Raw genomic sequence first — 25,145 nt, forward strand, 5'->3', positions numbered from 1 at the left:
CGAAATGGGGGGAGGAAACAAATAAGTTGCTTTGGTATTTAACTTGTTTAATTTGACTTGAGATATCAAAACCGACAAGGGTTGGGAAAGTACAGTGCGGAAAGTATTCAGACCTATTGTCTTTTCCCACATTTGGGCGGCAGGGTAGCCTAGTGGTTAGAGCGTTGGACTAGTAATCGGAAGGTTGCGAGTTCAAACCCCCGAGCTGACAAGGTACAAATAAGAATTTGTTCTTAACTGACTTGCCTGGTTAAATAAAGGTAAAATAAAAAATAACGTTACAGCCTTATTCAAAAATGGATTAAATAAATCTGCAATCTACACACACTACCCCATAATGACAAAGCAAAAACAGGTTTTTAGACATTTTTGTAAACAGATATATCTTATTTACATAAGTATTCAGACCCTTTGCTATGAGACTCAGAATTGAGCTCTGGTGCATCCTGTTTCCATTGATCATCCTTGAGATGTTTTTACAACTTGATTGGAGTCCACCTGTGGTAAATTCAATTGATTGGACATGATTTGGAAAGGCACACGCCTGTCTATATAAGGTCCCACATTTGGTAGTGCATATCAGAGCAAAAACCAAGCCATGAGGAATTACCCTTCTGCAGAGAAGAATGGGAGAAACTCCCCAAATACAGGTGTGCCAAGCTTGTAGCATCACACCCAAGACTCGATGCTGTGATCGCTGCCAAGGTGCTTCAACAAAAGTACTGAGTAAAGGGTCTGAATACTTATGTAAATGTGATATTTCCGTTTTATTTTTTTAAGAAAGTAGCAAAAATGTCTAATAAACAGGTTTTGTTTTGTCATTATGGGGCATTATGTGTAGATTGATGAGGAAAAAAACAATTTAATCAATTTTAGAATAAGGCTGTAACATAACAAAATGTGGAAAAAGTAAGGGGTCTGAATACTTTCCGAAGGCACTGTATTTGAGTGATAGTTTATACAGTGTCCCGCATTATTCATGCCATTTGAGTTTGAAATTGACAGCAGCGTTCGAAGTCCTGCAACCGCCAAGCGGACCAGAACCAAAGATATTGATCTGTTTGATGAAGCCATCGATTGTGTCATCGCGATAACTATAAACTTTTACATTAACAGCACCAATCTGAAGTAAAAAAAAAAGTGTAATTAACCATATTTCGATGTGATCAAAACGTGAGCTTGCGTAATGTAGTCGTAACGTATGCCTTCCATTCGATGCGGTCAAAACGTGAGCTTGCGTAATGTAGTCGTAACTATACCTTCCATTCGATGCGGTCAAAACGTGAGCTTGCGTAATGTAGTCGTAACGTGTGCCTTCCATTTGATGTGATCAAAACGTGAGCTTGCGTAATGTAGTCGTAACTATACCTTCCATTCGATGCGGTCAAAACGTGAGCTTGCGTAATGTAGTCGTAACGTATGCCTTCCATTCGATGCGGTCAAAACGTGAGCTTGCGTAATGTAGTCGTAACTATACCTTCAATTCGATGCGGTCAAAACGTGAGCTTGCGTAATGTAGTCGTAACGTATGCTGTCCATTTGGATCAAAACATCAAGGAAGACGGCGAAATATAAAATAATCTAATATGTACAAATAAATCAACATTTCAATGTAGGATGATAGTATTATGTTACCCACTATACATACAACTTCTATCTCACGAGTTTAACCGTTTGCAGAGTTTAAAAAAATAATTGCTTGTAATGCACAATTTAACCGGGCGCTCTAGACAGCTCCCATAGTGACTGTGCAGCCCGTTCATTAGTCTTTCCCCAATAGGAGATACAAAACTATTGTGTGTCTACGTCGATGATGTTTCGTGTAGCTAATCTTACTTTAGGTAAAAAAATAATAATGCATTTTTAGTTGTTCTCAGAAGAATAAGTTGGAAAAAATAATGCCAAGGTTCATTGGAGCTTCGTATTTATTCTCATTAAAAACCTAAATACATTGGCATGTATTAACTACAAGCACATATGCGTTCAATTTGAATTACATTGAATTACATGAAAACTCTACATATAACATTGAATTCCAACATGAAAACTCTACCTATAACATTGGCAAAACATTCTACATTATAACATTTTAATTGACAATACGAGCCCGTTTTTAAAGTGACGGTCTCTCAGCCATCTTAAGATGAAAGCACTAACAGTAGGTGGTAAAGTAAATATTACCCCACAGAGTGTGAAACCCTCAACATGTCATCAAACCAACACACCTTACTCTTCTCTATTTTTACAAATTATTTGCCATTTGTCTTACAAGAAGCTAAAATTACTATGTATGCTGATGACTGCAGACTCTACACATCAGTATCTACAGCCATGGGAGCTCACGGAGACTCGTAGCAAAAGGACTTACAGAATAAACTGGACTTAAATACATCTAAAAGCACCTAAACCTCACCTGGGGTTTTGCATGTGAAGATGGGGTGTGAATATCATGGTCAGGTCATATTGACTAAGTTGTTGTTTAGATGAGGTGTAGTTATCATGGTCTCGTCATATTGACTAAGTTGTTGTTTAGATGAGGTGTAGTTATCATGGTCTCGTCATATTGACTAAGTTGTTGTTTAGATGAGGTGTAGTTATCATGGTCTCGTCATATTGACTAAGTTGTTGTTTAGATGAGGTGTAGTTATCATGGTCTCGTCATATTGACTAAGTTGTTGTTTAGATGAGGTGTAGTTATCATGGTCTCGTCATATTGACTAAGTTGTTGTTTAGATGAGGTGTAGTTATCATGGTCTCGTCATATTGACTAAGTTGTTGTTTAGATGAGGTGTAGTTATCATGGTCTCGTCATATTGACTAAGTTGTTGTTTAGATGAGGTGTAGTTATCATGGTCTCGTCATATTGACTAAGTTGTTGTTTAGATGAGGTGTAGTTATCATGGTCTCGTCATATTGACTAAGTTGTTATTTAGATGAGGTGTAGTTATCATGGTCTCGTCATATTGACTAAGTTGTTGTTTAGATGAGGTGTAGTTATCATGGTCTCGTCATATTGACTAAGTTGTTGTTTAGATGAGGTGTAGTTATCATGGTCTCGTCATATTGACTAAGTTGTTGTTTAGATGAGGTGTAGTTATCATGGTCTCGTCATATTGACTAAGTTGTTGTTTAGATGGGGAGAAGTTATCATGGTCAACTGTTAGACTAGGTTGTTGTGAAGATGGGGAGGGGTATTGTCTGTTATAAAAAAAATATGTTCTGTGTTTCTGACACAAAGATCAACTGTACTAGTTGTCCAGACTCTGGTCTTGTCCATCTTGATGACTGTCTGGTAATATGGTCAGGTGCAGAAAAGAAAGACCTAGCAAAGCTGTCTCAAAACAAAACAGCACGCCTTGCCCTTTAACTACACACATATAACTAACATCAACAACATGGATGATAGTCTTTTACGGTTGAAGAGAAATGGACTACGTCTTCTCTTAAGAAATATTTGTGTGTTGAAAATACCTAACCGCTTGTATATTGTATTTGTATACACTTCAGAACAGACAGAGTGCCTTCAGAAAGTATTCAGACCCCTTGATTTATTCCACATTCTGTTACGTTACAGCCTTATTCTATAATGGATTAAATTGTTTTCCATCATCAATCTACACACAATACCCCACAATGACATCACAATACCCCGTAATGACATCACAATACCCCATAATGACATCACAATACCCCATAATGACAAACAAAGAAAAACCCCAAATCTTTTTTTTCCAAAATTGTTGCAAATTTATACAAATAAAATTTAAAAAACTGACATCACATTTACATAAGTATTCAGACCCTTTAATCAGTACTTTGTTGAAGCACCTTTGGCAGTGATTACAGCCTTGGGTTTTCTTGGGTATGACGCTAACCTGTATTTGGAGAGTTTCCCCCATTCTTATCTGCAGATCCTCTCAAGCTCTGTCAGGTTGGATGGGGTGTGACGCTGCACAGCAATTTTCAGGTCTCTCCAGGGATGTTAGATCGGGTTCAAGTCCTGTCTCTGGCTGGGCCACTCAAGGACATTCAGAGACTTGTCCCGAAGCCACTTCTTGGCTGTATGCTTAGGGTATTTGTCCTGTTGGAAGGTGAACCATCGCCCCAGTCTGAGGTCCTGAGCAGGTTATCATCAAGGATCTCTCTGTTCATCTTTCCCTCGAACCTGACTAGTCTCCCAGTCCCTGCTGCTGAAAAACATCCCCACAGCATGATGCTGATTTCTCATAGTCTAAGAGTCCTTCAAGTGCCTTTTGGCAAACTCTAAGCGGGCTGTCATGTGCCTTTTACTGAGGAGTGGCTTCTGTCTGGACACTCTACCATAAAGGCCTGATTGGTGGAGTGCTGCAGAGATGGTTGTCCTTCTAGAAGGTTCTACCATCTCCACAGAGGAACTGTGGAGCTCTGTCAGGGTGACCATTGCGTTCTTGGTCACCGCCCTGACCAAGGTCCTTCTCCCCCGGGGTCTGAATACTTTCCCGAATAGACTGCAGATACCCCACCAGACACACCACTGAGTTTCATCACGGTACCAAAACCGTGAAGAATGGGGATCCAAAATCCTGTAGCTAATGGGGATCCTAATAAACTAAAAACTCACAGCAGACCACACATCTGTAATGTCTCTCTCCAGTGTGTGTTCGCTGATGCATCTTCAACTGTGAGTTTGTGTGCAACCCAGAGATGATCGAATCCCCTCATTGATCAAAGCTTCTGTAAGATTTCTCTCCCGCGTGTGTTCTCTTGTGCCTTGTCAGTTGTACCGTTTGACGGAAACTCTTTCCACATATAGCACAAACAAAAGGTTTCTCTCCTGTGTGAATTCTCTGGTGTATAGTCAGTGTTCCTAAGGTAGTGAAACTCTTCCCACATTGATCACAGACATATGGTTTCTCTCCTGTATGTGTTCGTCTGTGTTCAGTCAGGGAACCAGCTTCGGCAAAACTCTTCTCACATTGATCACAGTTATATGGTTTCTCTCCCGTGTGTGTTCGCTTGTGTATAGTCAGTTGTCCTGACTGACGAAAACTCTTTTCACATACAGCGCAGACATATGGTTTCTCTCCTGTGTGTATTCTCTGGTGTATAGTCAGTGCTCCTAAGGTAGTGAAACCCTTCCCACATTGATCACAGACATAAGATTTCCTTCCTGTGTGTGTTCGCTTGTGTTCAGTCCTGGTATCAGCTCGAGCAAAACTCTTCCCACATTGATCACAGCGATAAGATTTCTCTCCAGTGTGTGTTAGCTTGTGTTTCGTCAGTTGCCCTGGCTGACGAAAACTCTTCCCACATTGATCACAGCCATATGGTTTCTCTCCTGTGTGTATTCTCTGGTGTCTCTTTAGGTCTCCTAAATGTGGGAAACTTTTCTCACATACATCACAGCTATAAGGTCGCTGGATCACTTTCAACCCTGGAGCCTTCCCAGATGATAAGACCCTCCCACTGAGCGAGCGACCATTAGGGTTGTCCCCTGTGAAACAAAGACATGAAGTTAAGGTTCCTCACATGTACCAAAGTACTTAATGACCTAGTGTTGAAGTATGTTCCCCATCCAACACAGATGAGATGCTATACAACACTGAATAGTTACATTTAGCAAATATGGGTCAATTAATAAATATTGACCAATCAATGAACTGTTACAAAACCAGATTGTAGTCTAATACACACCATTGTTCCTACTTGATGACAACGAATCTGAATCTCCATCGTTGTCCTCCACGTTCCATTCTTCGTCGCAGTCTGTAGCTCCATCATCATCATCATCATCATCAGACTGGCTGGGACTCATGGGTGCCACACTAGATTCTTCCTGTATTTTTCTGATGTCATCTTTCAGTCGGAGTAACCAAGACATTCCCTGCTCCTCCGATTTCAAAGAATCTGCGTTTTCCCACATTTCCTCCATGATTTTACGTCGCAACGAGCGATGGTTCTTTCCTTTAACTTGGGAGCCATCTATTCCACAACGGTCACACAGGTGTCGTAAATGATCCTCCGTTAGAGGGTGTAAACTCTGTTCGATTTCTTCCATCAATGCTTCCTTCTCTCCACTCATGTTGTCCTGCTGGTGGGAACAACAACAATGCAGTCAATGGCAAGACAGCAGGAAGTCCATACACTATTAGATGACCTGTAGTAGAAGAAGAAGAGAGCAGGAAGTCCATACACTTTAGATGACCTGTAGAAGAAGAGAGCAGGAAGTCCATACACTTTAGATGACCTGTAGTAGAAGAGAGCAGGAAGTCCATACACTTTAGATGACCTGTAGAAGAAGAAGAACACAGCAGGAAGTCCATACACTTTAGATGACCTGTAGAAGAAGAAGAGAGCAGGAAGTCCATATACTTTAGATGACCTGTAGTAGAAGAAGAACACAGCAGGAAGTCCACACACTTTAGATGACCTGTAGTAGAAGAAGAGAGCAGGAAGTCCACACACTTTAGATGACCTGTAGAAGAAGAAGAAGAGAGCAGGAAGTCCATACACTTTAGATGACCTGTAGTAGAAGAGAGCAGGAAGTCCACACACCTAAGATGACCTGTAGTAGAAGAGAGCAGGAAGTCCATACACTTTAGATGACCTGTAGTAGAAGAGAGCAGGAAGTCCATACACTTTAGATGACCTGTAGTAGAAGAGAGCAGGAAGTCCACACACTTTAGATGACCTGTAGAAGAAGAAGAGAGCAGGAAGTCCATACACTTTAGATGACCTGTAGTAGAAGAAGAGAGCAGGAAGTCCATACACTTTAGATGACCTGTAGTAGAAGAAGAGAGCAGGAAGTCCACACACTTTAGATGACCTGTAGTAGAAGAAGAGAGCAGGAAGTCCATACACTTTAGATGACCTGTAGTAGAAGAAGAAGACAGCAGGAAGTCCACACACTTTAGATGACCTTTAGAAGAAGAAGAAGAGAGCAGGAAGTCCATACACTTTAGATGACCTGTAGTAGAAGAGAGCAGGAAGTCCATACACTTTAGATGACCTGTAGTAGAAGACAGCAGGAAGTCCATACACTTTAGATGACCTGTAGTAGAAGAAGAGAGCAGGAAGTCCATACACTTTAGATGACCTGTAGTAGAAGAAGAAGACAGCAGGAAGTCCATACACTTTAGATGACCTGTAGTAGAAGAAGAAAACAGCAGGAAGTCCATACACTTTAGATGACCTGTAGTAGAAGACAGCAGGAAGTCCACACACTTTAGATGACCTGTAGAAGAAGAAGAGAGCAGGAAGTCCATACACTTTAGATGACCTGTAGTAGAAGAAGAGAGCAGGAAGTCCATACACTTTAGATGACCTGTAGTAGAAGAAGAGAGCAGGAAGTCCACACACTTTAGATGACCTGTAGTAGAAGAAGAGAGCAGGAAGTCCATACACTTTAGATGACCTGTAGTAGAAGAAGAAGACAGCAGGAGGTCCACACACTTTAGATGACCTTTAGAAGAAGAAGAAGAGAGCAGGAAGTCCATACACTTTAGATGACCTGTAGTAGAAGAGAGCAGGAAGTCCATACACTTTAGATGACCTGTAGTAGAAGACAGCAGGAAGTCCATACACTTTAGATGACCTGTAGTAGAAGAAGAGAGCAGGAAGTCCATACACTTTAGATGACCTGTAGTAGAAGAAGAAGACAGCAGGAAGTCCATACAATTTAGATGACCTGTAGAAGAAGAAGACAGCAGGAAGTACAGTTGATAAATGGCTACTACAGGTTGCCATCTATCAACAGGTATGGAACTATTCCCAAGTTCGTTGTGGTCGTTTTTTTTTTTTAGAAGAGGACAAACGGCTATTGTCCCATTTTCATTGATTTCGATGTGAGTGATTAATATGCTCGCTATTTATTACAGTAGAACAAACTAATCAATTTCAGTCTGGAGTGACCGTTTGGTAAATATTGGTGCGTGAGCAGTTTGTAAAAGGTAGTATTTTAGCAAAATACAAGTAATCTGTGACACGTGTGTAAAGTGAAGTGTGACACGTGTGTGTAGAGGGGAATTTGTATGTCTTGGTCTTCAACAAAATCACAAATTATTTCAGCATATTGATGAATTTGGACATTTAAAACCTCTGATTAATGATTAATTAACGAGACGTGGTCTATAGCGTTGGGGATACGGTCCAATGACTGTGACTGAATGTTGATGCCTCCACACAGCACACGCCAGATGTCATCTGGAGCTCCACATTGATCTGGTACTCCCTGTATATAGCTCCACATTGATCTGGTACTCCCTGTATATAGCTGCACATTGATCTGGTACTCCCTGTATATAGCTGCACATTGATCTGGTACTGGTACTCCCTGTATATAGTTTCACATAGATCTGGTACTCCCTGTATATAGCACCACATTGATCTGGTACTGGTACTCCCTAAATATAGCACCACATTGATCTGGTACTGGTACTCCCTGTATATAGCTGCTCATTGATCTGGTACTGGTACTCCCTGTATATAGCACCACATTGATCTGGTACTCCCTGTATATAGCTCCACATTGATCTGGTACTGGTACTCCCTGTATATAGCTCCACATTGATCTGGTACTGGTACTCCCTGTATATAGCTGCTCATTGATCTGGTACTGGTACTCCCTGTATATAGCTGCTCATTGATCTGGTACTCCCTGTATATAGCTGCTCATTGATCTGGTACTCCCTGTATATAGCTGCTCATTGATCTGGTACTCCCTGTATATAGCTGCTCATTGATCTGGTACTGGTACTCCCTGTTATTAGCTGCTCATTGATCTGGTACTGGTACTCCCTGTATATAGCTCCACATTGATCTGGTACTGGTACTCCCTGTATATAGCACCACATTGATCTGGTACTGGTACTCCCTGTATATAGCTGCTCATTGATCTGGTACTGGTACTCCCTGTATATAGCACCACATTGATCTGGTACTGGTCCTCCCTGTATATAGCACCACATTGATCTGGTACTGGTCCTCCCTGTATATAGCTCTACATTGACTCTGTACTGGTACCCCCTGTATATAGCTCCACATTGATCTGGTACTGGTACTCCCTGTATATAGCTCCACATTGATCTGGTACTGGTACTCCCTGTATATAGCTTCACATTGATCTGGTACTCCCTGTATATAGCTGCTCATTGATCTGGTACTCCCTATATATAGCTGCTCATTGATCTGGTACTCCCTGTATATAGCTGCACATTGATCTGGTACTGGTACTCCCTGTATATAGCTTCACATTGATCGGGTACTCCCTGTATATAGCTGCACATTGATCTGGTACTCCCTGTATATAGCACCACATTGATCTGATACTCCCTGTATATAGTTTCACATTGATCTGGTACTGGTACTCCCTGTATATAGCTCCACATTGATCTGATACTCCCTGTATATAGTTTCACATTGACCTGGTACTGATACCACCTGTCCGGGGGAATCATCGGATGGGGTCACAGTGTCTCATGACCCCTCCTGTCTCAGCCTCCAGTGTTTATGCTGCAGTAGTTTGTGTCAGTTTGTTATATCTGGAGTACTTCTCCTGTCTTATCCGGTGTCCTGTGTGAATTTAAGTATGCTCTCTCTAATTCTCTCTTTCTTTCTCTCGGAGGACCTGAGCCCTAGGACCATGCCTCAGGACTACCTGGCATGATGACTCCTTGCTGTCCCCAGTCCACCTGGCCGTGCTGCTGCTCCAGTTTCAACTGTTCTGCCTGTGATTATTATTACTTGACCATGCTGGTCATTTATGAACATTTGAACATCTTGGCCATGTTCTGTTATAATCTCCACCTGGCACAGCCAGAAGAGGACTGGCCACCCCTCATAGCCTGGTTCCTCTCTAGGTTTCTTCCTTGGTTTTGGCCTTTCTAGGGAGTTTTTCCTAGCCACCGTGCTCCTACACCTGCATTGCTTGCTGTTTGGGGTTTTAGGCTGGGTTTCTGTACAGCACTTTGAGATATCAGCTGATGTACGAAGGGCTATATAAATAAATTTGATTTGATAACAGCTTACACAATTCTGCCAAAAAACAATGACATTTTCTCTCACCCAAGTGGTATATATGCTATTTAGGTGAGTGCCGAAGTCGCCCCATGATAAGCAGTTCCCATTTTTGCAGTCCGACTCATCCCAAACCATCCTAATTTGGTTGAGGTCGGGGGATTGTGGATGCCAGGTCATCTGATGCAGCACTCCATCACTCTCCTTCTTGTTCAAATAGCCCTTACACAACCTGGAGGTGTGTTGGGTCATTTTCCTGTTGAAAAACTAATGATTGTCCCACTAAGCCCGACCCAGATGGGATGGCGTATCGCTGCAGAATGCTGTGTTAGCCATGCTGGTTAAGTGCATGGAATTCTGAATCACAAACATTGTCACCAGAGAAACCTCTTCCTCCACGCTTTACGGTGGGAAATACACATGCAGAGATCATCCGTTCACCGACACCGCGTCTCACAAAGAGACTTTCTGGTTGGAACCAGAAATGTCCAATTTGGACTCCAGACCAAAAGAAAGCATTTCCACCGGTCTAATGTCCATTGCTTGTGTTTCTTGGCCCAAGCAAGTCTCTTCTTCGTATTGGTTTCTTTGCAGCATTCGACCATGAAGACCTGATTCGCAGAGTCTCCTCTGAACAGTTGATGTTGAGATGTGTCTGTAACTTGAACACCGTGAAGCATTTGTTTTGGCTGCAATTTCTGAGGCTGGTAACTATAAGTTCATTATCTTCTGCAGCAGAGGTAACTCTGGGTCTTCCATTCCTGTGGTGGTCCTCTTGAGAGCCAGTTTCATCCATGTTCTTGAAATTTTCCAAATTGACTGACCTTCATGTCATGTCTTAAAGTAATCATGGACTGTTGTTTCTCTTTGCTTATTTCAGCTGTTCTTGCTATAATTATGGACATGTTATTTACTAAATAGGGCTATCTTCTGTATACCCCCCACCTTGTCACAACACAACTGATGGCTCTAACGCATTAAGGAAAAAAATCCACAAATTTACTTTTAACAAGGCACACCTGTTAATTGAAATGCATTCCAGGTGACTACCTCATGAAGCTGGTTGAGAGAATGACAAGCGTGTGCAAAGCTGTCATCAAGGAAAAGGGTGGCTATTTGAAGAATCTCATATTTTTTTGGTTACTACATGATTCCATATGTGTTATTTCATAGTTTTGATGTCTTCACTATTATTCTACAATGTAGAACATAGTCCAAATAAAGAAAAACCCTGGAATGGGGAGGTGTGTCCAAACTTTTGACTGATACTGTATATAGATACATTTTCTTTAAAACAACAAAACACAGACAATACCATTGGCCGCACACATCAGAGGATGTTCTGGTCAGAGGGTGTTCTGGTCAGTGGGTGCTCGTGCCCCCACTCGCCCAGAGACATCGGCATGGCCCCGCCCAGAGACATCGGCATGGCCCCGCCAAGGCCCAAAGGGATTTTTCAAGGGCGGGACTTGGTACGCCCAGGCGGGCATGGAAGTGAGCGCACCCATAACTATCAGGACCAACAGACACGCAGCATGAATCGACCAGGACCAGCAGACACGCAGCATGAATCTACCAGGACCAGCAGACACGCAGCATGAATCTACCAGGACCAGCAGACACGCAGCATGAATCTACCAGGACCAGCAGACACACAGCATGAATCTACCAGGACCAGCAGACACACAGCATGAATCTACCAGGACCAGCAGACACACAGCATGAATCTACCAGGACCAGCAGACACACAGCATGAATCTACCAGGACCAGCAGACACACAGCATGAATCTACCAGGACCAGCAGACACACAGCATGAATCTACCAGGACCAGCAGACACACAGCATGAATCGACCAGGACCAGCAGACACGCAGCATGAATCTACCAGGACCAGCAGACACGCAGCATGAATCTACCAGGACCAGCAGACACACAGCATGAATCTACCAGGACCAGCAGACACACAGCATGAATCTACCAGGACCAGCAGACACACAGCATGAATCTACCAGGACCAGCAGACACACAGCATGAATCTACCAGGACCAGCAGACACACAGCATGAATCTACCAGGACCAGCAGACACACAGCATGAATCTACCAGGACCAGCAGACACACAGCATGAATCTACCCGGACCAGCAGACACACAGCATGAATCTACCCGGACCAGCAGACACACAGCATGAATCTACCAGGACCAGCAGGCACACAGCATGAATCTACCAGGACCAGCAAACACACAGCATGAATCTACCAGGACCAGCAGACACACAGCATGAATCTACCAGGACCAGCAGACACACAGCATGAATCTACCAGGACCAGCAGACACACAGCATGAATCTACCAGGACCAGCAGACACACAGCATGAATCTACCCGGACCAGCAGACACACAGCATGAATCTACCCGGACCAGCAGACACACAGCATGAATCTACCCGGACCAGCAGACACACAGCATGAATCTACCAGGACCAGCAGGCACACAGCATGAATCTACCAGGACCAGCAGACACACAGCATGAATCTACCAGGACCAGCAGACACACCGCATGAAACAAAAACACAAAACATAGATAGCTAAATGTAAAACATACAATAATCCCATTCCTACCCTCACCCCTGATTGGAGGACCTCCATAATCCCATCCCACCCTCCCACCCGATTGGAGGACCTCAAACATTTATACTGTTCATTGGCGTATATAATTTTTCCAACACGCATCAATTCCACCCTTCAGACAGCATCAGATCAACCTCAATCTTTCCCAGTAAATCATCATTCTACCATTTCTTCTCACAATATATCCCTCCCATTCTCCCATGGCGTCTCACTAGGGACTTGAACCCCGCCATCTGCAATATTTCTGACCAAACGTCCCCAAAAATAAACATTTAACCCAAAGAGCACAATGATATTTCCTGTTGACTGACAGTGGTCCTTCAAGTCACCCAGAAATATAGTGTGCAGGTCCAACCACACCCCGATATTATTCCTGAACCTGACTCCAAAGATTAGACACCTACTGGACAGTAGGGCTGGGCGATACATAACATTTATTTGATTAATTTGAATGTATGTTTTTGCAATAAAATTCAAATGCCTGTATTGCAGAATCACGTTTATTTGTATGTTTTTGGTTTTTAACGAGGGTCCACTTGCTGTCATGTTGTGTGTTTAAAAAATAATAATGTTTACCTTTACTTAACCAGGCAAGTCAGTTAAAGAACAAATACTTATTTTCAATGACGGCCTAGGAACAGTGGGTTAACTACCTGTTCAGGTGCAGAACGACAGATCTGTACCTTGTCAGCTCGGGGATTTGAACTTGCAACCTTCCGGTTAGTAGTCCAACGCTCTAACTACTAGGCTACCCTGCCTCCTCTACACTCTAACCACCAGGCTACCTGCCGCCCCTACACTCTAACCACTAGGCTACCCTGCCTCCTCTACACTCTAACCACTAGGCTACCCTGCCTCCCTGTTGTCTTTTTGGTCTCCTTTGCTCCTTCTGTGCTGTGTGCACTTTCCCCATTTACATCATTAAAATATCAAGACATTTCGTGAATCGCCAATCAATTTGAACATAAACAGAGATATGATTATTGAGCCATACTGCCCAGCCCTACAGGACAGTACCAGAGAGACATGCTATTGAGCCATACTGCCCAGCCCTACAGGACAGTACCAAAGAGACATGCTATTGAGCCATACTGCCCAGCCCTACAGGACAGTACCAAAGAGACATGCTATTGAGCCATACTGCCCAGCCCTACAGGACAGTACCAGAGAGACATGCTATTGAGCCATACTGCCCAGCCCTACAGGACAGTACCAGAGAGACATGCTATTGAGCCATACTGCCCAGCCCTACAGGACAGTACCAGAGAGACATGATATTGAGCCATACTGCCCAGCCCTACAGGACAGTACCAAAGAGACATGCTATTGAGCCATACTGCCCAGCCCTACAGGACAGTACCAAAGAGACATGCTATTGAGCCATACTGCCCAGCCCTACAGGACAGTACCAGAGAGACATGCTATTGAGCCATACTGCCCAGCCCTACAGGACAGTACCAAAGAGACATGCTATCGAGCCATATCACCCAGCCCTACAGGACAGTACCAAAGAGACATGCTATTGAGCCATACTGCCCAGCCCTAAAGGACAGTACCAAAGAGACATGCTATTGAGCCATACTGCCCAGCCCTACAGGACAGTACCAAAGAGACATGCTATTGAGCCATACTGCCCAGCCCTACAGGACAGTACCAGAGAGACATGCTATTGAGCCATACTGCCCAGCCCTACAGGACAGTACCAGAGAGACATGCTATTGAGCCATATCATCCAGCCCTAAAGGACAGTACCAGAGAGACATGCTATTGAGCCATACTGCCCAGCCCTACAGGACAGTACCAGAGAGACATGCTATTGAGCCATATCATCCAGCCCTACAGGACAGTACCAGAGAGACATGCTATTGAGCCATACTGCCCAGCCCTACAGGACAGTACCAGAGAGACATGCTATTGAGCCATACTGCCCAGCCCTACAGGACAGTACCAGAGAGACATGCTATTGAGCCATATCATCCAGCCCTACAGGACAGTACCAGAGAGACATGCTATTGAGCCATACTGCCCAGCCCTACAGGACAGTACCAAAGAGACATGCTATTGAGCCATATCACCCAGACCTGATGGACAGTACCAGAGACATGCTATTGAGCCATATCACCCAGACCTGATGGACAGTACCAGAGAGACATGCTAATGAGCCATATCACCCAGACCTGATGGACAGTACCAGAGAGACATGCTAATGAGCCATATCACCCAGACCTGATGGACAGTACCAGAGAGACATGCTAATGAGCCATATCACCCAGACCTGATGGACAGTACCAGAGAGACATGCTAATGAGCCATATCACCCAGACCTGATGGACAGTACCAGAGAGACATGCTAATGAGCCATATCACCCAGACCTGATGGACAGTACCAGAGAGACATGCTAATGAGCCATATCACCCAGACCTGATGGACAGTACCAGAGAGACATGCTATTGAGCCATATCATCCAGCCCTACAGGACAGTACCAGAGAGACATGCTATTGAGCCATACTGCCCAGCCCTACAGGACAGTACCAAAGAGACATGCTATTGAGCCATATCATCCAGCCCTACAGGACAGTACCAAAGAGACATGCTATTGAGCCATACTGCCCAGCCCTACAGGACAGTACCAAAGAGACATGCTATTGAGCCATACTGCCCAGCCCTACAGGACAGTACCAGAGAGACATGCTACTGAGCCATATCACCCAGACCTGATGGACAGTACCAGAGACATGCTATCGAGCCATATCACCCAGCCCTACAGGACAGTACCAAAGAGACATGCTATTGAGCCATACTGCCCAGCCCTAAAGGACAGTACCAAAGAGACATGCTATTGAGCCATACTGCCCAGCCATACAGGACAGTACCAGAGAGACATGCTATTGAGCCATATCACCCAGCCCTAATGGACAGTACCAAAGAGACACACTATTGATTCTGCACCGGTCTGTCTGTTCAATACCCAATATATACAGAGCATTATTTCTGGAGAGAATTTTATATAATAGCTTAAATTTAAAAATACTAATTGATGCATCTGCTGTTTTGTATAACAGCTCAAACCCGTTGCCATGGTCCTGGGACATCGAAGATCCGTTTTATGTCGCTTAGTTGTCAACCCTCTTGACTGTAATTGAAACTGATACATTTAACGATTTATAAGGAGTCATTTTAAGTCATTTATGATTCTTAATTGTTGGCAGACAAACTAATTCATTATTTTCGCAAAATATTTAGCTGGTCCGTGTTTCTCCAGGGTGCTGTTGGGAGAGATGCACCGCTATGGGGCTCCATCAACGTCCCGTCAAAAAATAATCAACATAAATCATGTAGCCTACGGTAGGCTACATCATCTATGACAATGTCGTGAAACAGACACTTTTTACATCATACAAGCACGCTTCTCCGATCAAATAGACTAAACAAAATTAAGGCCATAAAAAAAAAAGCTATTCGATGTGAATGACATGTTAACAAAAATATAACATCCTAAAAATCAGGCTACCCACACTTGCTGTCCAGGAGTTTCACCCTGCGGGCTAAATCATGATAATCAGTGATTACAAGTTTATATTCCTTAAATGGTTTTTGACTAACTGTTCATAGCAACATCAAAAAATACAATACTTCAGCATTTCCTGCGGTGTAAATACATTAACTCATTGTAAATAGAATCACTGATCAAGTTGGGTAGCTGATATTCAGAGCTTAAACAGCCAAAATTATTAGTCACAGGAATCAAGACTAATAACACAATGCAAATGTCTGTTTTACAAACGGTACCACGCAGACACTGGCTACACTATTCTAGTTGTTTAGGGCGGATTTTTTGTTGTTGTTGTCTCGTCTAGGGCGGAAGAACGGCCAGGACCGGGCCTGCACTGCCGTGTTTGTTCACGAACCACTAAACTGGAATTATTGACGATATCGTCATATCTAGACTGGCAACATTGGTCGTTCTTAAATGCACAAAAATATTAATCCACCTACAGCTGTTGTTGAACATAAGCTAGCTATTTAACTCACCAAATTCCTCGTAGAAAAGACAGCTAGCTAGCAAGCTAACGTAGCTAGCAAGTCCCTGTCCTCCCTTTTTTTCCACGTGGAAAATGAGGTAGCTAGCTAGCTTTATCTCGTCAGTTTTGGCTAAGGATCCTTTATGACTATCAAACAAAGTTGTCCTGTGGCTGTTGCATTTCGGAGATTGAAAATATGATATATTTAAAGTTGGCTCCAAGCACGAACGTTTCAGCTACTATCTTGCAAGGTAGCAACTTCCGCTTTGACTAGCATTGTTGTTCTTCTTCTACGGTATTTTTGCGGTCCGCAAACAAGTATTGGGTGCATTCCGCCACCTCCTGTACAAGTGGTAAACGAAAAAAACTAAATTGTTGGAAATAAACATTAAAAACCTATCCTACTCCGTCTGTCACAGTCCAACTCAAGTCACATCCTGACAACGGCTCAGTGGCCTGTGAGGACAGAACATTCTGTGACAGGATTTCTTGCAAGGCCTCGGCTGTAAACTCAGTCACAAAAGAGCGTTCTGTATGCACTAAAAAATTACAAAAATGTTCTCTGATTTCTTCTTTGTTATGTGCTGCATAGTTTATGACGAGGCACTAAATGCAACAAAGACCAACTTTTTTCACGTGCAATATATCAGGATCCCTTGGTTGCCGAGAAACATTCACAAGTGCCGGCTCTATTACCATGACGCCACTCCCACTCGCCTCCAGATAGGAGACACATTTGGCAGCCCTCACTCTTGCCACCTCTGTCTCCTTCCCCTTAACTGGACAATCCGGGAAATGAAGGCGCATCCGGTCTGCATACACTTGACCTCTATCTATATCTCTCTCACTCTCACTCTTATATATATATATATAGGAAATGTACAAGTATAAAATGCATTAATAATATTAGGTACCAAGACTGAACTGAGGAGTCAAAACAATAAAAAAGGTAACTCAATGATTTTAATGAACCAATGTTTCTGTACACAGTGAATTTGGAGGAGGGGGTTAATCAATTACAACTGAAATCAGAATCTGTAGAACTGGATTCAAGCACAGATGTGGGAAAAGAGGTCACTGGAACGCAGGACGCTGTGACGGCGTCGTTGGCACACATTCAACAAATCTGATCCAACCAAGTGGATATATTCGTCAAATCCGTCGTGTGATTTATGTGATGTAACAGGCCCACCAAGTAGTTACTGAAGTCTGGTTTCTAAATATTTGTCTGTTTCCTCTGCATGACACATTTTTGAAGTTGTCCCTTTTCCTGTTTAGAAGAAGTAACTGCTAAATGCTAACATCCTGCTCTTATGAGCTTGTAGCATCCATCAACGATGTGTGTTAGTCAAAGTCCTTTTGTTACTATAATACAGTTGATTTGGTGATGATGACATGAACATGTGTTAGGGGGTTAACATCCATACAAGCATTATACTCTGATTTTTACCTCAACAGAGTGAGGGGACCATGAGGAGATTCGGGATCTTTCCCCCCCCATGGCATCTTTCTCCCACCTGTGTCCATGTCATTTCTATTGTTTTGGTCGAGTTCCATTGACCTCTTTACCGCATATATATATATAATAGATAGGTGTCATAATTGCCTAGTGCTAGAGGAGTCCAGCAGCGGAACTTTGGACTTTTCTGAGTTTATGGAAGGTTCTGGAACTGATCCTGGGGATGGAGATGGATCTGGAACTTTGTGCTGTTCAGATTTATTTGAGGGTTCTGGAACTGATCCTGGGGAGGGAGATGGATCTGAAACTTGGTGCTGTTCAGTTTTATTTGAGGGTTCTGGAACTGATCCTGGGGAGGGAGATGGATCTGGAATTTTGTGCTGTTCAGATTTATTTGAGGGTTCTGGAACTGATCCTGGGGAGGCAGATCTGTACACACTTCACCTGCTGCGTGTGATTTCTGGTGCACTTTCAATGTTCCTGTTCTACCAAAGCTCTTTCCACATTCTCCACAGATGTACGGCTTCTCTCCTGTGTGTGTTCGCATGTGATCTTTCAGGTGTTGTGAATGAGCAAATTTCTTCTCACACCGATCGCAGATATGAGGTTTCTCTCCAGTGTGCATTCGCAGGTGTGCTTTGAGTTGTTGCGAATGAGCGAATCTCTTCTCACACTGATCACAGACAAACGGCTTCTCTCCAGTGTGTGTTCTCATGTGTGATTTCAGGTGTTGTGGTTGAGTGAATTTCCTCTCACACTGATCACAGCTAAATGGCTTCTCTCCTGTGTGCGTTCGCAGGTGTTCTTTCAGGTGTTGCGAATGACCAAATTTCTTCCCACATTGATCACAGCCGTAAGGTTTCTCTCCAGTGTGCATTCTCTGGTGAACTTTCAACCTTCCTGATTCACGGAAGCTCTTCCCACACCGGTCACAGCAGTACGGTTTCTCTCCTGTATGAGTCAGCTTATGTTTAATCAGGGTTCCTGACAGAGCAAAACTTTTCCCACATAGATCACAGCTGTAAGGCTTCTCTCCTGTGTGTGTCCTCCGATGGTTAGCCAGGGTATGTGATTCAAAGAAACTCTTCCCACAATCCGCACAGCTATAAGGCTTCTCTCCCACATGTTGTTTTCGCTTGTGCTTTGCCAGGGATCCCGGATTGACAAAGCTCTGCCCACACTGATCACAGACATACGGTTTCTCTCCTGTGTGCGAACGACGGTGGCTGGCCAGTAGGCCTGACTGAGAAAAGCTCTTCCCACACTTCTCACAGCTGTAGGGTTTCTCTCCAGTGTGTGTTCGCTGGTGTCGGTTCAGATTGAAGGCTACGTTAAAAGTCTTCCCACATACATCACAGCTATGAGGTTTCTCTCCAGTGTGTGTTCTCAGATGAGTTGCCAGGCTTCCTGACTGTGTGAATGTCTTCCCACACTGATTACAACTGTAAGGCTTCTCTCCAGTGTGTGTTCGCTGAGTCACTTCCGACTGTCGAGGCTTCCCAGCTTCACGGCAGTCTGCAGCGTCCCCATCACCATCAGACTGGCTGGGACTCGAGGACACGCTGCTTGATGCACTGGAGCTCACGGTTACATGTCTACCATCCTCCTGTATACCTCTGATGTCCTCTTTCAGTCGGAGTAACCAAGACTTTGAATCCTCGTTTTCCCAGATTTCCTCCATGATTTGACGCCGCAGCGTGCGTTCACTGTTTTCTTTACCTTGGAACCGATCCTCGGAGCCTATTCCACAACGAACGCACAGGTAACATAAGTTGTCCTTGGTTAGAGTGTATAAACTCTGTTCCAGTCCATCCAACAGCTTGTCCCTCTTTCGACTCATGTTGTCCTGCTGTTGGGAACAACAACAACAATGCAGTCAATGGAAAAACAGCAGGAAGTCCATACACTTTAGATGACCTGTAGAAGAAGAGAGCAGGAAGTCCATACACTTTAGATGACCTGTAGAAGAAGACAGCAGGAAGTCCATACACTTTAGATGACCTGTAGTAGAAGACAGCAGGAAGTCCATACACTTTAGATGACCTGTAGTAGAAGAAGACAGCAGGAAGTCCATACACTTTAGATGACCTGTAGTAGAAGAAGACAGCAGGAAGTCCATACACTTTAGATGACCTGTAGAAGAAGACAGCAGGAAGTCCATACACTTTAGATGACCTGTAGTAGAAGAAGAGAGCAGGAAGTCCATACACTTTAGATGACCTGTAGTAGAAGAAGACAGCAGGAAGTCCATACACTTTAGATGACCTGTAGAAGAAGACAGCAGGAAGTCCATACACTTTAGATGACCTGTAGAAGAAGACAGCAGGAAGTCCATACACTTTAGATGACCTGTAGAAGAAGACAGCAGGAAGTCCATACACTTTAGATGACCTGTAGAAGAAGAGAGCAGGAAGTCCATACACTTTAGATGACCTGTAGAAGAAGAGAGCAGGAAGTCCATACACTTTAGATGACCTGTAGAAGAAGACAGCAGGAAGTCCATACACTTTAGATGACCTGTAGTAGAAGAAGAAGAGAGCAGGAAGTCCATACACTTTAGATGACCTGTAGAAGAGAGCAGGAAGTCCATACACTTTAGATGACCTGTAGAAGAAGACAGCAGGAAGTCCATACACTTTAGATGACCTGTAGAAGAAGACAGCAGGAAGTCCATACACTTTAGATGACCTGTAGAAGAAGAGAGCAGGAAGTCCATACACTTTAGATGACCTGTAGAAGAAGACAGCAGGAAGTCCATACACTTTAGATGACCTGTAGTAGAAGAAGAAGAGAGCAGGAAGTCCATACACTTTAGATGACCTGTAGAAGAAGAGAGCAGGAAGTCCATACACTTTAGATGACCTGTAGTAGAAGAAGAAGAGAGCAGGAAGTCCATACACTTTAGATGACCTGTAGAAGAAGAGAGCAGGAAGTCCATACACTTTAGATGACCTGTAGTAGAAGAAGAGAGCAGGAAGTCCATACACTTTAGATGACCTGTAGAAGAAGAGAGCAGGAAGTCCATACACTTTAGATGACCTGTAGTAGAAGAAGAGAGCAGGAAGTCCATACACTTTAGATGACCTGTAGTAGAAGAAGACAGCAGGAAGTCCATACACTTTAGATGACCTGTAGAAGAAGAAGACAGCAGGAAGTCCATACACTTTAGATGACCTGTAGAAGAAGACAGCAGGAAGTCCATACACTTTAGATGACCTGTAGAAGAAGAAGGATAGTGTCAAAATATATATCCAATACTTTGATGTTTACTGATCACATGTTACCAATTGAATATTTCCATGGCATTTCAACTTTTGATGTGAAACCGACATGCTGTTGTAATATCAATGAATGCTTTTTATGTACGTTGTATGTTTATATAACATTAGTATTTAGAGGCTAGTAATCTCAACACTTTACACTCTAGCCCGTAAACGGGTTGAAAATGGCTGATTAGGTCACTGATAAGGGAATTACATTGGAACGCAGTGGCTGTAGAGTAACATTCCACACATGATGTCAGAGCTGTATGAGATTCAACTGATAGATGCTCAAATTAGGTCACTGATAAGGGAATTACATTGGAACACAGTGGCTGTACAGTAACATTCCACACATGATGTCAGAGCTGTATGAGATTCAACTGATAGATGCTCAAATTAGGTCACTGATAAGGGAATTACATTGGAACACAGTGGCTGTACAGTAACATTCTACACATGATGTCAGAGCTGAGAGCTGTATGAGAGTCAACTGATAGATGCTCTTAAAACGTGAGCACCACACACACAACAAGATCTCACCCCCATCCCTCCTGCTAATTGGGACTTCTGCGCATTGTGTCGTCTGAGTAAGAGAGGACTCGATGTGTTCTGAGTTAAGGATTAGAATAAATTCCGCTCTGATGTCATTCATATAAGCATCTTGGAGATGCAGGGTGGAGATGGAGATGCAGGGCTGGGTTCCAAACCCCCAAAAACTACAAGTGCTTGCTTCAGTTCCTCAATGGCAAAGCTAGGAGAGTTTTTTTTTTAAACACCTTAAAGATGATGGCTCTTTCGCTGTGTCAAAGTGCAATGAGATGACTTAGTATCAGAACACACATTGAAGAGGTGTGTGGCCACTTGGAGACACCAGTTAGTCCTCTTACTGAAACCTTTGTCATTTCTGGGGTCTTAGTTGCACTTACCCAAGCCCTTGATCCTGACTCTGTTGCATTACACATAAGAGTAATTGGATGAAGGCGTCTTCTGTACAGGGGAGTTTTGTTAATAGCCCCGATGCTTGGTCTGAACATTAACACACAACACGTGCGGTAAGGTTTGGAAGCATAAGGACCTTATCTTTGATATCAGAGAGAACTATTTTAAAATCAATTTAAATTCAAAAAAGGTTAAATTGATGCATTCTAATTATGTTTCTGAATGTCTCCAGTGTATTTTAGGATGTTATAAAGAGAGGACCATAGATGTTATTTATATAATACCATCTACTGTATTCTGTGAAGCTATGTTGTAATCGTATATTCTAATATTTAAAAAGTTGTGTGTGGAGGGAACCATTTTAAGGGAACGCATCTCATTTCGTGACGTAATTCACCAAATCGTCTCTAGAACATTACTATATCATACGTGTATACAACGTTAACCTTGATTGAATAAGACACAAATAAACCTTCCACTATTCTATAAAGACGCGTCCAGTAAAGTCACATAAATTTACCGCACATATTCATTGAGTTGGCGCTGCCTATTTAGCTTACAGTTAGCTAACGATAGCATGCTAACTCACCAGCGGTAAAAGGACAAGTCCAAAGTTTCCACAACCGTTACTGTTGTTGACGTTGAGATTGAATTGTCGTTGCTCTGAGATCAGTTTGTCGACGTACTTTATAGATCGAGTGTATAAAGTATGCCAAGCACAGAATATTTGGTGAAGACTCGCCAGTGTAGGCCGGAAGCGAAATTACTTCCGCTTTCCTATGGCCACTTCTTCTTCTATGATATAATGGCGGTCCGCAAACCAACGTTAAAGGTGCATGCCGCCACCTACTGTGCTGGAGTGGGTGCTCAATCCCGGTTTACAACATCTCTAAATCATCCTACCTAACTCAGTATTTCTGAGAAAAAAGAAAAAAAAGCCTACTAACTTCTAACAGACCCTCCCCCATCCTCAAAATACCTTCCAACCTCAATGACCTTATACTTCAATCTGTCCCTCTCTTAAACACACTTACAACAATATAACAACACATACTCCATTGTTTCATCGGCCATACACTTGAGACACAAGCCATTCACATGCTTGCCAAACAGATGTAATGACGAGTTTCAATGTCCAAAGCGCAATCGAGCAAACACCACCTCTTCCTTTGCATCTTGGTCCACAACGTTTCTTTAGAGGGCATATAAATCCCGGCCCTTGGGCTCAGAGTCCCATCTCTTCTGACACACATCTATCAAAATGGCTCTGATCCTACATTTGGCCTCATCTCTACCCAGTGGAACATTAATATCAATGATATCTAATTTCAAAACTATTTTGGCTAACTGGTCTACAATGTAATTTCCTTCCACACCTGGGGCGGCAGGGTAGCCTAGTGGTTAGAGCGTAGGGGCGGCAGGTAGCCTAGTGGTTAGAGTGGAGGGGCGGCAGGGTAGCCTAGTGGTTAGAGCGTTGGACTAGTAATCGGAAGGTTGCAAACCCCTGAGCTGACATGGTACAAATCTGTCGTTCTGCCCCTGAACAGGCAGTTAACCCACTGTTCCTAGGCCTTAATTGAAAATAAGAATTTGTTCTTAACTGACTTGCGTAGTTAAATAAAGGTCAAAAATAAAAATAAAACCCCTGTAACGACATCAACTATTGCACCACATCCATCATCATGACACACTAATGATCTTGTTTCCATCGTATCTTCCACAATATTACCATCAAATCCAATTGTATTTGTCGCAAGCGCCGAATACAACAGGTGTCGATCCTTTACAGTGAAATGCTTACTTACAAGCCCTTATTCACCAACAATGCAGTTTTAAGAAAAACTACGTGATAAGTAAAAAATAAGAAATAAAAGTAACAAATAATGAAAGAGCATTAGCATCTGTATGTGTGCTTTCCCATAAACTACTAGTCGCCACACCATATCTCCCTAGAGCCCAATCCTCCTGATATTTCATCAAACATCGCTACAGATAGTCGACGACATGGGTTGTAAAAAAAAATAATGTTGTAACTTAATATTACTACCTGCACTGTAGATTTCCACCATCACATCATTGATATTCAGATGGGACAGTTATATTACAATATACAAGACCTTCCCTTAGGAACGTAGCACAGGCTTCTGGCCAGTTAGCAAAAAGGCTTCTGGCCAGTTTGCAAAAAGGCTTCTGGCCAGTTAGCAAAAAGGCTTCTGGCCCGTTAGCAAAAAGGCTTCTGACCAGTTAGCAAAAAGGCTTCTGGCCAGTTAGCAAAAAGCCTTCTGGCCAGTTAGCAAAAAGCCTTCTGGCCAGTTAGCAAAAAGCCTTCCGGCCAGTTAGCAAAAAGGCTTCTGACCAGTTAGCAAAAAGGCTTCTGACCAGTTAGCAAAAAGGCTTCTGACCAGTTAGCAAAAAGGCTTCTGACCAGTTAGCAAAAAGGCTCCTGGCCAGTTAGCAAAAAGGCTCCTGGCCAGTTAGCAAAAAGGCTCCTGGCCAGTTAGCAAAAAGGCTTCTGGCCAGTTAGCAAAACGGCTTCTGACCAGTTAGCAAAAAAGGCTTCTAACCAGTTAGCAAAAAGGCTTCTGACATTCCACTGAAGGATAACAAAAAACCACAACTCTAATTATCATCATACTGAGACATTCCATCATTGGTATTACATATCAACAATCATGGAGACAGTAACATCTGTTTACTCCTAAAAACTCTGTTGCAGCTTCCACAATGACCTTCAACATGGTAGTTTTTCTTTCCACAGACGCAGTCAGGTTGATGACCTTTGACCTAGCCTTCATTAGAAAGGTTATCAAGTCAATCTGAGTAACTATTAAAGTGAAC

The 25,145-nt window shown here is 43.1% G+C and overlaps 2 protein-coding genes across 5 annotated transcripts; both read right to left on the reverse strand.

Annotated features, from left to right (window-relative positions):
* Nucleotides 1-1,907: 1,907 nt before the first annotated feature.
* Nucleotides 1,908-16,930, reverse strand: LOC116372514 (zinc finger protein 239-like). Of its 2 annotated transcripts, none has more exons than XM_031821326.1 (3): nt 16,657-16,930; nt 5,674-6,067; nt 1,908-5,473 (listed from the first exon to the last, which is right to left on the reverse strand). In XM_031821326.1, exons 2-3 carry the CDS (start codon nt 6,059-6,061, stop codon nt 4,698-4,700), a joined length of 1,164 nt encoding a protein of 387 aa, XP_031677186.1. In that variant the 5' UTR covers nt 6,062-6,067; nt 16,657-16,930; the 3' UTR covers nt 1,908-4,697. The 2 variants fall into 2 exon arrangements, with proteins under 2 accessions (XP_031677186.1, XP_031677185.1); XM_031821325.1 differs by having other exon boundaries at nt 5,674-6,070; nt 16,657-16,929.
* A 661-nt stretch (nt 16,931-17,591) lies between these two features.
* Nucleotides 17,592-23,172, reverse strand: LOC116372512 (zinc finger protein 2). 3 transcript variants are annotated; one of them, XM_031821322.1, is made up of 2 exons: nt 22,897-23,172; nt 17,592-19,951 (listed from the first exon to the last, which is right to left on the reverse strand). In XM_031821322.1, exon 2 carries the CDS (start codon nt 19,943-19,945, stop codon nt 18,299-18,301), a length of 1,647 nt encoding a protein of 548 aa, XP_031677182.1. In that variant the 5' UTR covers nt 19,946-19,951; nt 22,897-23,172; the 3' UTR covers nt 17,592-18,298. The 3 variants fall into 3 exon arrangements, with proteins under 3 accessions (XP_031677182.1, XP_031677181.1, XP_031677180.1); XM_031821321.1 differs by having other exon boundaries at nt 17,592-19,954; nt 22,897-23,164; XM_031821320.1 differs by lacking the exon at nt 22,897-23,172 and adding an exon at nt 22,295-22,798 and having other exon boundaries at nt 17,592-19,954.
* Between the last annotated feature and the right edge of the window lie 1,973 nt (nt 23,173-25,145).

This window comes from Oncorhynchus kisutch, unplaced genomic scaffold (genome assembly GCF_002021735.2).
Source record: "Oncorhynchus kisutch isolate 150728-3 unplaced genomic scaffold, Okis_V2 scaffold3961, whole genome shotgun sequence".
Classification (NCBI taxonomy): Eukaryota; Metazoa; Chordata; class Actinopteri; order Salmoniformes; family Salmonidae; genus Oncorhynchus; species Oncorhynchus kisutch.